The sequence below is a fragment of the Rhizoctonia solani genome, chromosome 16, assembly GCF_016906535.1.
Source record: "Rhizoctonia solani chromosome 16, complete sequence".
Lineage (NCBI taxonomy): Eukaryota > Fungi > Basidiomycota > Agaricomycetes > Cantharellales > Ceratobasidiaceae > Rhizoctonia > Rhizoctonia solani.
Genome location: NC_057385.1, coordinates 290,135 through 304,653, shown reverse-complemented (window position 1 = coordinate 304,653; position 14,519 = coordinate 290,135). Strand labels below are relative to the sequence as shown.

At 47.4% G+C, this 14,519-nt stretch overlaps 5 protein-coding genes across 5 annotated transcripts; 1 reads left to right on the top strand and 4 right to left on the bottom strand.

Annotated features, from left to right (window-relative positions):
- Nucleotides 1-1,384: 1,384 nt before the first annotated feature.
- On the bottom strand, nt 1,385-2,211 carry RhiXN_01321 (copper transport protein CTR2; the record flags this gene model as incomplete). Its single annotated transcript, XM_043321140.1, has 7 exons — nt 1,385-1,484; nt 1,541-1,567; nt 1,624-1,728; nt 1,781-1,919; nt 1,983-2,046; nt 2,105-2,113; nt 2,173-2,211. 7 exons carry the CDS (start codon nt 2,209-2,211, stop codon nt 1,385-1,387), a joined length of 483 nt encoding a protein of 160 aa, XP_043186963.1.
- A 1,798-nt stretch (nt 2,212-4,009) lies between these two features.
- RhiXN_01320 (uncharacterized protein) lies at nt 4,010-4,797 on the top strand (the record flags this gene model as incomplete). Its single annotated transcript, XM_043321139.1, has 4 exons — nt 4,010-4,180; nt 4,231-4,509; nt 4,564-4,729; nt 4,784-4,797. 4 exons carry the CDS (start codon nt 4,010-4,012, stop codon nt 4,795-4,797), a joined length of 630 nt encoding a protein of 209 aa, XP_043186962.1.
- A 1,565-nt stretch (nt 4,798-6,362) lies between these two features.
- On the bottom strand, nt 6,363-8,061 carry RhiXN_01319 (uncharacterized protein; the record flags this gene model as incomplete). The annotated part of the gene is made up of 6 exons (XM_043321138.1): nt 6,363-6,630; nt 6,684-6,738; nt 6,773-6,880; nt 6,932-7,670; nt 7,728-7,945; nt 7,995-8,061. 6 exons carry the CDS (start codon nt 8,059-8,061, stop codon nt 6,363-6,365), a joined length of 1,455 nt encoding a protein of 484 aa, XP_043186961.1.
- A 198-nt stretch (nt 8,062-8,259) lies between these two features.
- Nucleotides 8,260-10,334, bottom strand: RhiXN_01318 (Ferric reductase like transmembrane component; the record flags this gene model as incomplete). Its single annotated transcript, XM_043321137.1, has 4 exons — nt 8,260-9,184; nt 9,239-9,416; nt 9,469-10,052; nt 10,102-10,334. The coding sequence occupies 4 exons, from the start codon at nt 10,332-10,334 to the stop codon at nt 8,260-8,262; spliced, it is 1,920 nt and encodes a 639-aa protein (XP_043186960.1).
- Nucleotides 10,335-12,051: 1,717 nt separating this feature from the next.
- RhiXN_01317 (cysteine synthase) lies at nt 12,052-13,949 on the bottom strand (the record flags this gene model as incomplete). The annotated part of the gene is made up of 9 exons (XM_043321136.1): nt 12,052-12,644; nt 12,799-12,968; nt 13,027-13,087; nt 13,144-13,234; nt 13,291-13,411; nt 13,467-13,536; nt 13,595-13,666; nt 13,723-13,822; nt 13,881-13,949. 9 exons carry the CDS (start codon nt 13,947-13,949, stop codon nt 12,052-12,054), a joined length of 1,347 nt encoding a protein of 448 aa, XP_043186959.1.
- Between the last annotated feature and the right edge of the window lie 570 nt (nt 13,950-14,519).

The following is a 14,519-nucleotide window of genomic DNA, read 5'->3' as shown; positions in this document are numbered from 1 at the left end:
CTTTTGTTTTCGTCATGGATCAGACTTGAGTTGAGTGACCAAATTAAAGGAAAGTGGATAACGAGAAAGAACCAAGATAGCCAAGGAGAGTCAAAGTTAGAGTGCTTGAGCTAGTTCATACAGATATATAAGTGCAGAGAATAGATTCATTGTATATGTAGACTTAGAGACGGAGAGAAGGTAGTGCTGTGTTGATCGCAACGCGCGCAACGCGCGGGACGGTGATGTATCTGTATCGATCCTACCGCAACTGGCATGGTAAGCCTATCGATATACCTATGTTGAGAGTTATGCCAAGAGCTGAAGAAGCGGTTCCCTGAACAAGCGGTGGTTGACGTGAGAGACAGGACTTGACTGCGGTCAAAAGGAAGCTGTATCGGTTGGCCAAGTCACATGTCTGATGCTATACAGGATCAACCCAAGAAGGACGGTTGCAAATTCCCCCAGTCGCAAACTTAGTTTGCGATTACCAGCAGAATGCATATATTATCACAGTCAAATAAAAGAGTTTGACCGAGTTGTAATTTTGATCGATTGCATCACGAGAAGGCATTATAAGCACCCGAATTTGCATATTTGCGAGTTTGTAGTCTTGTACTTTGGCATATGCCTACTTAGACCGAGCTTTCTGGTCCAGGGAACTTATGAATGTACCGTATGAAATCTACATTGAATGGGAATGATAGCCAAGTAAGTTCACTATTCTAGTTTTTGAATCAGAACGAAGTCATCATTTATTCATTTACATCGTATGGGCAAATCTACTCTGGATGTGGTGGTTTTAAATGTATAGGTTATAACCTCTATGTTACTTATCCACTCGCCATACGAGAGATACCAGAAACAGATAAGGGCGTTGTGCTGTACATACACGGTTTCATTTCTATTGCCGGATGGTTATGGTTACGGTACATAATTGGAAAGAAGCACTGGTGTTGTAAAGGACCATGCGTCAACACGATAACGTATACACATGACCCCCGACCGTTCAATTGATTCTGACAGTATTGTAATCAAATTACGCAAATGATACACAGTAGCTCTGGGTCAGCTACACATGACTTTGTCTAAGCGTAAGCGCCACCTGCCCATACTAGGCAGGAACGTGATGACTGAATTATTCAATTCTGGGTTTGCGAGGCCATACCCGCACAGATGAGCTGACCATACAATTAATTCCGGATAAACCTTCTTATATGCTCCATGTACAGCATCGCTCGTCCTGATTGCCACTATGGGAACATAACTAAACTTCGTGTCAAAGTATCGGCAACTCAATTCCGACCAGGGGTCACATCAATATGTTACTATACAAAGGAGAGAATCACAGTCCATCGTTCAAAGCACGCAAGTACGTTCGCGCCCGTAAAACTTTGGGGCATACTTAGCAACAGGCGCTACTATGTCCTCCCGCCGCAGCATCACTGGTCGCTCCTAGTTCAAAGGTATCCCCTCCAAATAAAGTATACCCAACAAAGCCTCCCCTAGCAAAAATATGAGTCATGGATGTATGAGTATAATAAGGGAGCTCAAGACTCACAGGAAGATAGCAAATAACACAAATCCGCTACAAAATAGTAGACATCAGTACTGAGTCCCACAATATACGCATAAATAACTCACTTGTAGCTCATCGCAATAAGCATTAGAATATAGGCAGCACTGAATTGTACTCCATAAAACAGCCCACGGACAACTTGCTCATTCCATGTAGGCCTCAGATCCCAACTGATAGTTTATGAGTTATGATTGCGTTGGATGACGACGAGCAAGGACTTACTGCGTCAACGAAGAATTATTGTTGAGTCGTATCTTTTTCTGCGTTGTAACCCAGCGGTCATAATCCCGAGCGCTTCGCCTGAAGGCCTCGATCCCAAGAACTATGAGGAAGACGCCAATAACTGAGAACGCAAATCCGACTATTCATGCGCCAAAATCGCTCATTTACTTCAACTTCAGCTATGGAGGATGAACCGGCATACCTTTGGACCGAACATGCCACTGAGCAGAGACAAAGCAAGCGTCGATAGTTTGCCAGTTCCAAAGCTGACATTCGTAAAGTAAGAATACAAGCTGGGTAAGGAGCTGTGGTGGGCCAACGTACCATATTCATCTATAACGGTGGACATTAATCACAGATCAAGAGGGCGAGAGATAATTTCGCGAACTCACAGTGCAGCTCCCTCCCATCGAGTCATGATCATGGTCCATTGTGAAAGGAGTATTCCAGGAATAAGAGAGCAAGCGCAGCAGGTATCCGTCCGAAGGAGGATGCTCTACCACTCGCTTTTTACCCAATGATTTATACTAACTCCAACTTGATACGGGTCACAATTCCCAACGTTCCAAGAGTTTGGGACCCCAGGAAAATGGCCGACCAGGACTAGATTCAGGAGACAACGGCTTCACATGGCTTGGCTGTGGTGGTGGAGATCCCGCCTCGGGTTGACAGGACCCCAGCCAGTCTTGGATACAAACATATGTATTTCAAACCCACTCTCCAAAGGCACAATCAGCTCTCCCATCACGTGGTCGACGAGTGATTTAAGCGTCAGTCAACTAGATTATGGTAATCAAGCTTAAGCTCTTTAGCCACCACCCTTATGACTATCCAAAGTTATTTCTTGCCGTGTTGACTGTGACCCAGCTACATTTCCTGGATTATTTTAGCCATTTTGTTCTCCTATCCCATCCCCACGATGTGATTGGTCCCATTCTTCGAGCGATTAAAACCTAGCTTCCGGAGAAAAGGTGTCAACCTAGAATAATATCACCCTTCTGGGATTGCGTGGCCCATGTTGCCTTTCAAATAGAAACCCAACTTCGTCACGGGCATGCTGTTGTGGGTGAAGTGTTATACAACGCTGAAAACAGGCCTAAGCATAAGCATAAAGTAAGTCATCTATTATGTATTTAATTTATCACGATTCAGGTAAAAACACATGAGAAGTAGATCCACACCCTCGCCGAACTGCATCCCGAGCGCGCTCGGTATGGCCCGATGGCGACATCCGAGTTTGAGACCAGATATCGCTACCATCATACCAGTGAAATAGAAATTAGGTATATCCAAGTCCAGCCTACTTCCAACTTTAGCTCGGCTTGCACGAAGAAATGAGAAGTTGAATCTACCTCCCAGAATACTACATGTGTTGATACCCCATATTTCGAATAATGCTAAGTCCAATCCCTTCTACTATGTTGTCGTAATTGTTCTACTATTGCTAGTACCACAATGTATGATTCAGAACACCCTTGCACTTGTTTATCAGGCTAAGTAGACACTTCGGGAAGATTCTCTAACACCTCTAGTTTTCTATACGATATTCCCGGGTTGGATTGATATTATACGATGAACATCTTCTCAAGAACCCCATAACCTTTAGCAGAGACCTGTCACAACAGCGATACAATAACAACGTTGAGTAACGATTGCCGCCCAGCGCTAGCCCGGAGTCAACGCTCTATTCTCGACTTATCTCCATCCATTATAGTATTCCCACGTCTATACTGGGTAATAAATGTTCCTACCACATAGTTGATGATTCCTTGTCCAACTCTGTGATCCACGAACCTGCCCATCTGCTACATACCCATGGGCCAAGCCTCAACCGCGAGCCGCGGTGATTCCACTTCTGACTGGGGGAAACCGAGAACTTCCGCGTAGGCTACTGGTGAGTATGAGTTACGTGATTTTCTGACATCTTTAACAATCATCTAAACGTACAGAAGCTCACAAGACTTTGAGAAGTGTCCAACCAACAACCCCGAGGGACATATTCTCACGACATGTACGACTCGTGCAAGGTTTTTTCATGATGTCCGCGGCCTTGATCTTCGAACGTAAATAGATGCTCTAGTTCATGAGCAAAATGTCTTGGGCTTAACGTTATATTTTTACCCATGAACGGGGCAGGGGAAGCATATAAGTAGCCTGAATTGGTACGTCTGTTTATATATCCACCGTTCAACTATCCAGAGTCCACTAGCTCCTCGTTTTTGATAAATCATGCGGTTCTATCTTTCTACGGCTCTCGCACTCGTAGCCACGGTCCTGGCTGCTCCGGCTCAGCAATCTTATGAGTGTGATGTCTCGGGCGTGAACCTCGCTCTTCCCAGTGGCATCAGCGTTCCCAGTGGCGCTAAGGCTAAATACATCGCTCTTGGATATGGCACACAAGTACGAAGCAACTTAGCTACCTTATGCGCTTGCACTGATTAATTTTTTAGAACTACACTTGCGGTGCAACAGGGACCTACGCCTCAGCCGGGGCCGTCGCAAAGCTCCTTGATATCAGCTGCCTCACCAAAACCGACCTAGAACTGTTCAGGGACATTCATGAATATGCATACAACGTAAAAGGGCGATGGGACCTTATCGAATCTTTCCTTGGCCCTTACGTACATTTCCTTGGTCATCATTATTTTATTTCCCAGAGCGGAGGCATCGCTCCCAAGTTCGATTTTGGTCAAAGTGGACATGGATACGTAGTTGCCAAGAAGACTGGGGTAGGTGTGGACCATTATGATGAGAACAAAAACTAAAACTATCCTTGTGTCAAGGGGGCTCCTTCGCCCGATGGCTCTCAGAATGTCGACTGGCTTGAGCTTGAGAATACCTCTGGAAACTTGTCCAAGTATATTTTCCGCGTAGATACTCAAGGTGGTCAGCCTCCCTCATCGTGCAAGGCCGGACAGAGTGTGCAAGTACTGTATACTGCCAAATACTGTGAGCTGGTTAGGAATTAATGCATATACCCGAGCTAATTAATCTTTCGGACAGGGTTCTTCAACTAGTAGCCGGACTATAAGGCTAATGGGTTGGATCTGTGGATAGGTGGTTCGGTACATGGTCTCAGCCTATAGAAAATGCTCCAAATATCATCTCGAGTACTTTTCAGATATAGTCTGTTTGAGCAGCGATAAATAAAAACCATTGTGCTTCATTGATTTGATGTATTCAACTTTAAGCGATCAAGATACATGCCCCGTGAGGTGAGTCTAAGGTACTGTATTGTTTGAAAGCATCGAGACGCAACCGAATTTAGCCGAGGAAACAGACCAAGACCAGATGCAATTGTTTGTTATAGTACTCGGACACACACACGCGTACAGCTCGCACATTTTTACAATATGTAAAAGTATAAAAGACCAATATATTCTCCGACAATCAAAGGGGCGATCCGAATCACCAGCCTTCATCCGCATCTAGCCCACTATACAACCCTGCATTTAATGAACATCAAACTGCGCCCTTGACACACTAGTTCCATACAAACTAATATATCCTGAGATCCTGGGACTGTACAGCCAGACAATCTTGTAAACTCAAAAGCCCTGAATCTGAAGACCAAGGGGTTTGCAAGCATACATAGATACAAGCGCTTCTTTCAATTAATTTCAAATCAAGATCGACACCGAGGCACAATCAGCTCTGGGAGAGTCATTTAAGCGTTGATCGGGGTCTTATTAGTTGTGCTCTTATCCAGCTGTGCATTATTAGAGGTGCATGACGGGATTCTCCATCGCTTTCGATTTCCGAGGTCCTGAAGTTCTCACCACAGGTTCGGAAATTGGCGCATGGAATGGATACACACCGCTACCTGCCAAGTTCTAGTTCATTTGAGTTCGGGTATCATGGAAAAGATATCATATCTCCCATTCCCATGGTACTCATATACATATATCATAACGCCCGTATCAAAGCAACCTCACCGCGTTTGATACACCGAGATGAAATCCGACCATCACGCAAAGAATCCGTGCGGCACCCCCAGGCTCAATTGCAAGGTTGATTAGTACAATTGCAAGTTACATGTGAAAATGAGTCAGGGGTGTCCCCACGCCCGGCCGAGCCCAGGTCATCTCGTCACCCCCCCCCGGTTCTGATCGGGAAAAGCCAATCGAGATGAGGGTGAGTATGAGATGAGGCCGATTCGCGCTCTTTATCCACTTGTATGCGCTCAAGGCGCTAATGTGACTCATCATTCTCTTTCTAGAATACAATCGAGCGTATGGGCCACTTCAGGTTAGATTAAATGTGCAAAAGAAAAAAAAGGCGTATTTGATTGGCTATACCAGTAGAATTGAGCATACCGCATAATAGTACCATAATAACGAAAAAAAAAAAACAAGAACAGTGGATGGGATCAATAAGTTGAAGACAACAACAGTAAAGTGAATGCAAAGGTCTTTTTGCAATAAAACGCAGCCCAAAGCAAGAACATAGACTCTTCCCCGTTCGATCTGACCAAGAACACAATGTTCCTGAAAAAAAGCAAAAGAAATAAGAAATTAATTACCAGGTTAAACTGCGGTCGAGTGTCTCCTATCCGCAGCAATCCTTCCTCCACTCTTCCGCCTCACAAGACCAGGGATAAATCATCATCTGCATCTAATCCCTCCGCGCCATCGTCGTCATCCGTAATAACACTGCTAGTAGGTCTTCGTCGTCTAGCTCGGACTGTCACTCCATCATCAACTTTGGTCTCAGGGTCGAGAAGTGGGGGCATTGGCGATTCAGGAGGGGGTGAAGATTCTCGTGGGATGGAAGTTGAGATGCGAGGTTTAGAGGTAGGAAGGGAGAAGCGGCCGTAGGAGGTGGCATCGGGTGCCGGTTTGCGCATTTTACTATCCAAATAATTAGTACAAGTATCCCAAACAGGTGGTTGTAGAGAACATACGTATTAAGTTTGGGTTCCGCATAATTAACGCTCTTCCTTGCTCGTCGTTCACGCCCTGCCGCGACAGTGGGTCTTCATCCGTCCCGGACGTTGGAGTGAGACGACCTGAGGGCGGAGCCACAGTGGGTATAAACGGTCGTGCTCGGGTAATTGTGTCTTGTTGATAGCAGGAGTGCCCATATATGCACCTATCATGACTAGTGCGCGCGTTAGACTCGTAAGCCAAAGCAATAATGAGTCAGACTTACCAGGTTCCTCATCATCATCCTCGACGATTTTCCCCTTTTCTCTAGCCCTTCCAACAGTCTTCCTTGGAGAGTTTGTCACATCCTGCAGCTTGTTCACTGCCCGGGGACGTGTGTGCTGAGGTTTGAAATCCTCCTCTTCGTCAGGAAGATCAACTATGACTCCAACGGACTTGATCGCATCGTCTGGTTCACTCTCGACCAATTTTCGCTTGCTACGTTTAGATTCTGTGACGGCGGGAGTAGATTTGAACTTTGTCTTGACAGGTACCTCCACAGTTAGCTCAACGGGACTCTTGTCTCTGGCCGTATCCTCTTCTACCACCGAATTTCGAGCCAAGAGCGCAGACTGCCTTCCAGCCCGTCGGCGACCTTTAGACTCAAGTTCAGCCTCCGATTCAGATTCCAGGTATGAGGGCGTGGGTATTCCGTGACTAGTCCTCTTAGTAATCCGAGGTTCCGCTTCGGCGTCTTCTTCATCTGTCGTCATGCCTCCTGAACTACGTCTCCTACTCTTAGCGCTACGAGCCGATTCAGAGCTTTCAACGAGCGGTGGAAATTCAGGAGCTCGCGCCACAGGGATACGGGTATTCTGACCGGGATGTACAGGCCCCACAATACGTGCCGCGGGGCTTGTTGAAGGAGGTGTTGGGATAGAGCGTGTGGGAGGTGATTGTTGGCCGCTATTGCCATTGACGAGGGCGTTTCTGATCGCTGTCAATTGTCGCAATGCTTCGGTCGTCTAGAGATGGATGCGATGATAAACATGTAATTTTTTTGGTGGAAATATGGGACTTACTGCCGCATCAATTAAGGCTACGGTCTTGGGATCCGAGCCTCGCCCCTTTAGCTGCCTTTCTCGCTTCAACTGGGCCGACAAGCTAATGTTGGCGCTACGGAGGCGGATATTTTCAAGCTGGAGCATGGCGAGCTGGTCATTGAGCTCTTCGACCCGGACGGACAGCGTCGAGTTGAGTTTGGTAACATGCTTGTTCACGAGCAGATATTTCTTCTTGACTTGACCCGATATCAGCTGGGCGCCAAATAAATCGAATAAATAACTCACAATTCTCAAACTCCATGAGCGCATCGTTCTGCGCAGCTGCCATCCGATTCTCGCGCCGCGACGCCATCCTTGGTCCTTGGTCCTTGTGGGGATCACCACGTTCAACTTTGGTCGCGCCAGAGTCACGTGCATAAAGCCTCGCTCTATTAAACGGTTCCTGGATTTCGTAAGCTTTGCACTTAAATAAATCCCGCCCGCAACAAACAAAAAGCGGAGTCATGAATAATCTCAGATTAAAATTCTTAAATTAAATACAGACAAGAAATCACCAAGCGAACACTTCGTCAAAGAAATTAACCCGGTCGCCGTCCACCTGTCCTGGCCCATCGCCGATCGAATCGACAACGGCCCGACGGACCTCGTCCGACATGCTCCCGCTTCCAGACACAAAGAACGCAATCCTCTCCCCCTCGAAGAGAGCAGCTACCTCAGTCTTGACCAAGCTCGTAAGCTGCGGCCGCCCGAGCTCGATCGTATGTTTGCCCTCCAACTTTTCCGCACCCGCACCAGTGCAGTGAATCTTCAAATCGACGTTATTAGGTAATCCATCTAGCTTATGATCCAGCATGAATTGGATAAATTCAGCCTCCCGGGCCGCCCATACCACAATGATTCGTTTTGTCTTGTTTGGAGACGCAAGGAAGGACTGAATGTATCCCGTCAACGCGGTGATGCCCACTCCACCCGCGACAAGGACTTGAGTTTCGTACACGTCGAGAGGCTGTGGGTGGCCATAAGGTCCTTCAAGAAGCATAGGTAGCACAACCGGCCCGCGATTAGCCAAAATAGTATCCCTGATCCGTCCAGTTGCACCCCCATGGGCTCGGACGATCATAGTAATATGCGGTGCGCCAGGTGTAAACGAGGGAATAGACCCTTTTTGCGAGTTCTTATCCTCCTCGATTCCCTTTTCCGCATCTTCGCCTCCAACGCTCCAGCTCGCAACCGAGAAAGGATGGTTTTCCCAAGGCTTGAACAGAGACGCAAAGTGCACAAATGCGTATTGGCCTGGTTTGGCGGAGAGCGCGAGGCGGGTGGGGATCGTCAACTTGACGAGTGCAGATTGACCAGGTACAAGTTCGGCCTGGGCGAGGGTGTTGGGTTTACGAGTAAGTGCTGGCCAGGAAATGTAAAGCATCCGAAGCGACCGAACGATCCTGTCTGCCCCCCATATTCCGAAAGTTACATACCTGATCGCAAATTAGTACTTGGGATGGATAAGGCCAGAAGGCGAGAAGACGTACAGCCAGTTCTTGTACCCGTACTTATCCGCGAAGCGATAGTCCATATGGTACCAGCATCCCAACAAGCTTACAATTCCGAGCGCGATATGCAAGAAAATGAAGAACTCGTAGGATCTGTGACGGATGGGCCAGGCCGCGAAGCCGACCATCAAGCACAGAGCAACGGTCCCGGCGAAACCTTGATATTAAATCAGCACGAGCCGAGTTAGTGGATGAAAATCGAGACGTACCCCAGCGCATATATGGCATCACCGCCTCGCTCCTGAACTTACTTCCGTCAGGCTTCTCCCAGTACCACTGAATCGTCCATGCAACCGAATGAATCACGGCCTGCAGTGCGCATACTCTTGCAACCCAACGATGGATCAATATGTAGGTATTTTGGGTCATTCGTGTGATAGCAATAAGGGGGTTGTTTCGTGCGCTGAGCAAAACCGTGAGAGGCAATAACGCAAAAGAAATGAATCCTGCACGATTCGCAACGTAGTTGTTTACTTCTAGCTTTCGGGATGAAGACCACGTATTGGGCTGGACCGATTTGATAGGTGTGGCAAGGAAAATAATGTTCAGAATGAAGAACAAGCCCAAGAATACGGCAGCAAGTCGGGAAGGAAGATATCCCATGGATGACAGAACTGGTCGTCGATGCGACGAACGGAAAAGAGCGGGCAGAACAAGGTGCTTTTTGAACCATGTCATGGTTTTCGAGCTCCTCCACGACTGAGTAGAGTGGGTAGCGTAGAACCTGGTCAAGTGCAAGTACTGAACGGTGCCGATCAGGCAGGACAGAACGACAAGTATGATGAGAATGTAACTATCCACAAAATCAGCGAAATTGCCTCAAGTAGAACGGAGAGACATACCCAACGCGAACGTGCCACCGTTCAATATACGAAAATGTCATTTGAGTAACATACTCGGCCCAATAAGACTCGTCCGTAATTCGCACAGTCGAATTCAAAACTTCCAAATCCTCAGGAACGAGCGGTGGCTCAGAGGTTGGAAGAACGCTTTCGTAGGACGGCCAGGTAACTTTACGGTTTCCTTGAACCCAAGACCATATTGCTGGATCTGCTTGTCTGATGCTGAAGTGCATCGCGAGTGAATGCACCATGCCACCGTACTTAGATATGGCTGAGATTCGGCTTGACAGACTGCAAGGTCGGAAGCTGCGCAAAATTAACTCAAGTTAGTATACCGCAAAACCACCATTCCCAGGCAAAAGCCAGAAGTATTCAAAGTATAAGAGCGCTAAAAAGACTCAAACTTACAAGTACCATGGTGCTGTTTGTATCAGGACTGCAAGCAAGGTCGAAAGCATCGATTACGCCGTTACAGGTCTCGCCGCATCCAAGCTGGAAGATCGCGAAAGCGGGAGAGACGAGCGCAAGTCCACCTAGTAGCACAGATAGCTTCATGGCAAAGGGAGGGGACTCTGAGCGCAAGTTCTCAAACTGAGGCCTGGCTTTATGGACCCTCCCATCTCGTGTGGGTCCAATATTCGTACAAGGAAATCAAAGAAATCAAAAGCAACTGAGTAAAGCAGGATATCGGCAAGGTGGTGATGCCAAGATTGAAACACAGAAACTGGCCAGATCGAGTGTAGTATAGTGCAAGGGACCAAGGTCGGTGGGGCAAGTTGGATAACCGTCCAAGGGCGAGCCCACCTCAGAGCAGGACCCCGGAACTACTCGGACATTTTATTTCTCGTAATTACAAGTACGGTTAACTTTGAGATCCAGTAGTATGGGGCAGGAACAGAGCGAGAAACTAAGTTAACCGGCCTTCCCTTCCCTCGCCCTTTGCTCCGATCGGTCACTTTTCCCTCAGCTGCCGACAAAAGCTGCCAGTACGATAGGATACTCCAAGAACAGAGCGATTTTCTACAGTATAAATTGGGTTTCTTTATTTCAAGTCGGGTAGATTGTAAGAGGCAGCTTCGTCACGATTGTGGTCGTAGATTCGGGCTTTCGCAGCGATGAGGCTTTAGCGCGGATGAGTTATTTATGCGCGTCACGTGACCAATGCTCGCCAAACTCATTGAGATTACACTCTCCTATCTGAATCATAGTGCTTTCTTTGTTCAAAGATTATGGGTTGAAATCTGTCGTAAGTACGCTTTTGACTACACCTTTGAGTATTCAGGGACTCCATTTTGGGAACGTGACTCCCGACAAAAGCGTATGATATTTGTTGTGACAGGAAAGTAGAGCCTCATTTATAGAATGTAACATATAACCTCAACTTCATTGGGCACTTGAAATACCGTCAGGCTTGCCAATACTTATGAGTTGAAGTGGTCCTGCTGCCGGTGAAGGGTTGATCAGACTACCGATGGGCCAAAACAGTAACTTTCGTAATTACACACTTGAGGTTGACATAATTTCTTGTTCGGCGCCCCAGCAGCTCAACGCAATTGCATCATGGTAGACCCTCGAGGACTCCCATACATTTTACTGGTTGCCTAACTAGACCTCGGCTCTGTGCCTTGGAGTGAACCATGTGTTATAGCTGCTGCGCATATAGGAGCCCATATCGATAAAGATCTAAGTGCCCCTAAACATCAAGTAAGCCATGCTCCGTTCCGAAAGATCCTCAAGGGACCTACCCCCAGTCATCAGGTCTGCGTGTGGTTTCTGCCTGCTTTGTACATGTCGAATGATGATGAGACGTCTGCAACAAGAGTGTACGCATAAATTTGAAGCAAAGTTACATTTACATTCGGTTGTATAATTACAATTGATTCAGATTCAGAATATTTACCAAAAGCTGTAGGAAAAGGATATCAAAACGAATAGTCCAAAAGCCTCCACCTAATGCCTTGTAGTCGGAGTACCAGCGTCTAAACCTGCCTCTTTCCACTTCTCAAATCCACCACCAAGCGCAAACGCTTTGACGCCCTCCTTGCGCAATACACTGCATCCCACATATGCAATCTCTTCGTTATATGAGACCAAAAGAACACTCTTGTTGGACATATCCTTAGTGCCCGGAACCAACGCCTGGCGGAGGACCTCCCACAACTCGGCCAATATGCCCGGATTCTTGAATGGGTTTTTACTGCCAGAGCACTGGATATCTAAGTTCTTGGATCCAGGTATATGTGCGCGCTTAAAGTCGTTCTGCGAACGCAAGTCGATCACCATTGCATGTGCATGAATCAACGGTTCTTGGATATCTTTGAGTTCTTCTAGCTCTGTTGGCGAAGTGGGGGGCGTCTGCAATCCATGAGCCGGGTAGAGCAGGCGGAATGCATCGCTGGGTGAAAGTATCCAATCAACGCCGTAGGGATAGAGGTCTTTATCAAGGAGCTCTGTGTTATAAATGGGTGGGAAGTAAGAAGAGTCGAGCTTGGTAAAGTAATCAGAGATGTATTGATAGGGCTGGTCACAGCAGATAAAAGCACCTGAAGAACGGCTCAATTAACCCACGTATTAGAAACCAAAAAAGGTTTCAGCTCACAGTATACATTGCCGTCGTCAGCCCTCAAGTGTCAAGCTCGCCGTTTTTCTTTGCCTTCTCAAGGTATTGATATAACCCTTGAAGGGAAAGGCCCGAACTCGGGCCGACAAGTAGCCCCTGGCGGCACAATTCAAGGGAGATTCGATACGAGTCCTTCGATGACACGTGCTCGGCGGCGTCGATGACCTCTTGCCATGGAAGGTCAACAGTCTGGACGAGATCAATAGGCCGGGGGCCTGGGACCCGATCGCCAGGGGCAGTGAAGACGCTAGATCACAATATCCCATCAGGAAGGAAGTTCGAGTCTTGACAGCTGGACAACCTACCCCAAATTGACCATATCGGGCCGGACAGTTTTGAGGTAGCTTCCAGTGCCAGTCATTGTTCCTAATAGAATCGAGGTTTAGTACAGGATCCGTTAACCCGAAGTACTTGCGACGCACCTGACGTGCCCACTGCAGCAGCAAAAATATTGATTTTTGGTAGTTGCCTATGAATCTGAGGTCCCGTCCATCGTACATGGGCCTCAGAGTTCTGATAGATTGGTCAGTTCGTTGTTCCGAAACTTGTCCTATCTATATTGCACATACCTGTGGGCTCGAGTATTGACCGGGATTATACCAACCGGGCCGCATGCCGTCCTGAATCGCCGCATAAATACCGCCATTGACATCCGCGGGCTCAACTTGGGCCGGGCCGCCAAAGAGTGTGCTAATATACAGTCAGTGCTCAATTATTCCACAAATTATGGTCAGCCTATGCTCACAGATCTAGCCCAAAGAAACGCAAGAGTTCCATTTTCTGAGGGGATGTCTTGTTGGAGATATACGCTCCGACTTGCGGGCCGCCCATGATCTTAGAAACAATACCGAGGGAGATGACGGTGTTACCGACGAGTACTCGACAATCCTTCGGTAGAATCGTTGATTTCTCCGGCTTCGGAAGCGCGCATGAGCATATTTAGCGCTGAAAGTGTCAATTAGCGACACTTGGTGGTACCGTTGAAGCAAATATGAACCCACCAGGCAGAGACTTCACGTTTCCAGCTGGAAGCAGAGTGAGCATCTTGGCATAGATTCTCACATTGTCTCCTTCGAACGGATGAGAAGGAAGTTCGACAAGCTAAATAAGTAGCCAAGAGACTTTAGCGAAATAACAAAGGCGGGCTAAATCTACTCACCGGAAGAGGTGGATTTTTATCGGGGTTGTAGAAGTCAAGAAGTGCGGTCTTTCCAGAGAATACGTTCATGATGAAAAGCGCAAAAAAATCTGGGAAGGAGGGATGAGAGTGTGTACGTATGAGTGAGGTCTCTTGAAGGTGAATTTTGGACCATTTATAAGTAGCTGTGGAGGCGCGGGTGGACAAGAGCTTGTATAATAGAGGTAGCTTCCCACTCACAAGTTCCCAAGTAGAGTCCGGTAGCAGCCCGGCTCACTCTCCGTTCCCGCCAAGAACAATTCGCCCTCTCCGGGGTCCTGTTGGGGTTACTCATTCTGGTGATAGGCTGTACATGGGAACAACAGGAACTTGCGTCCACGAGCCCCCGCAGATGCGGGAGCTCCTTAGCGACTCCCGATATAGTTGATATCAGAGCGGTTAGGAGCTCATGAAAGGATGGCTGATGGTCACTCTTGCATGGATTTGTACTAGATCCAAAGAGAGGCATATGATTTCATCGGCCGAGGTGGCTTGGGGTGGTAGGGTAAGTTACCGGGAGCGTCATATCAATCACTAAGCAAAAGACCCTAAAGGCCCGAGATGACGCTCATAGGACTCAACCATAGTGCTAGGCAGGAATATTTCCATAGGGAGGAACAC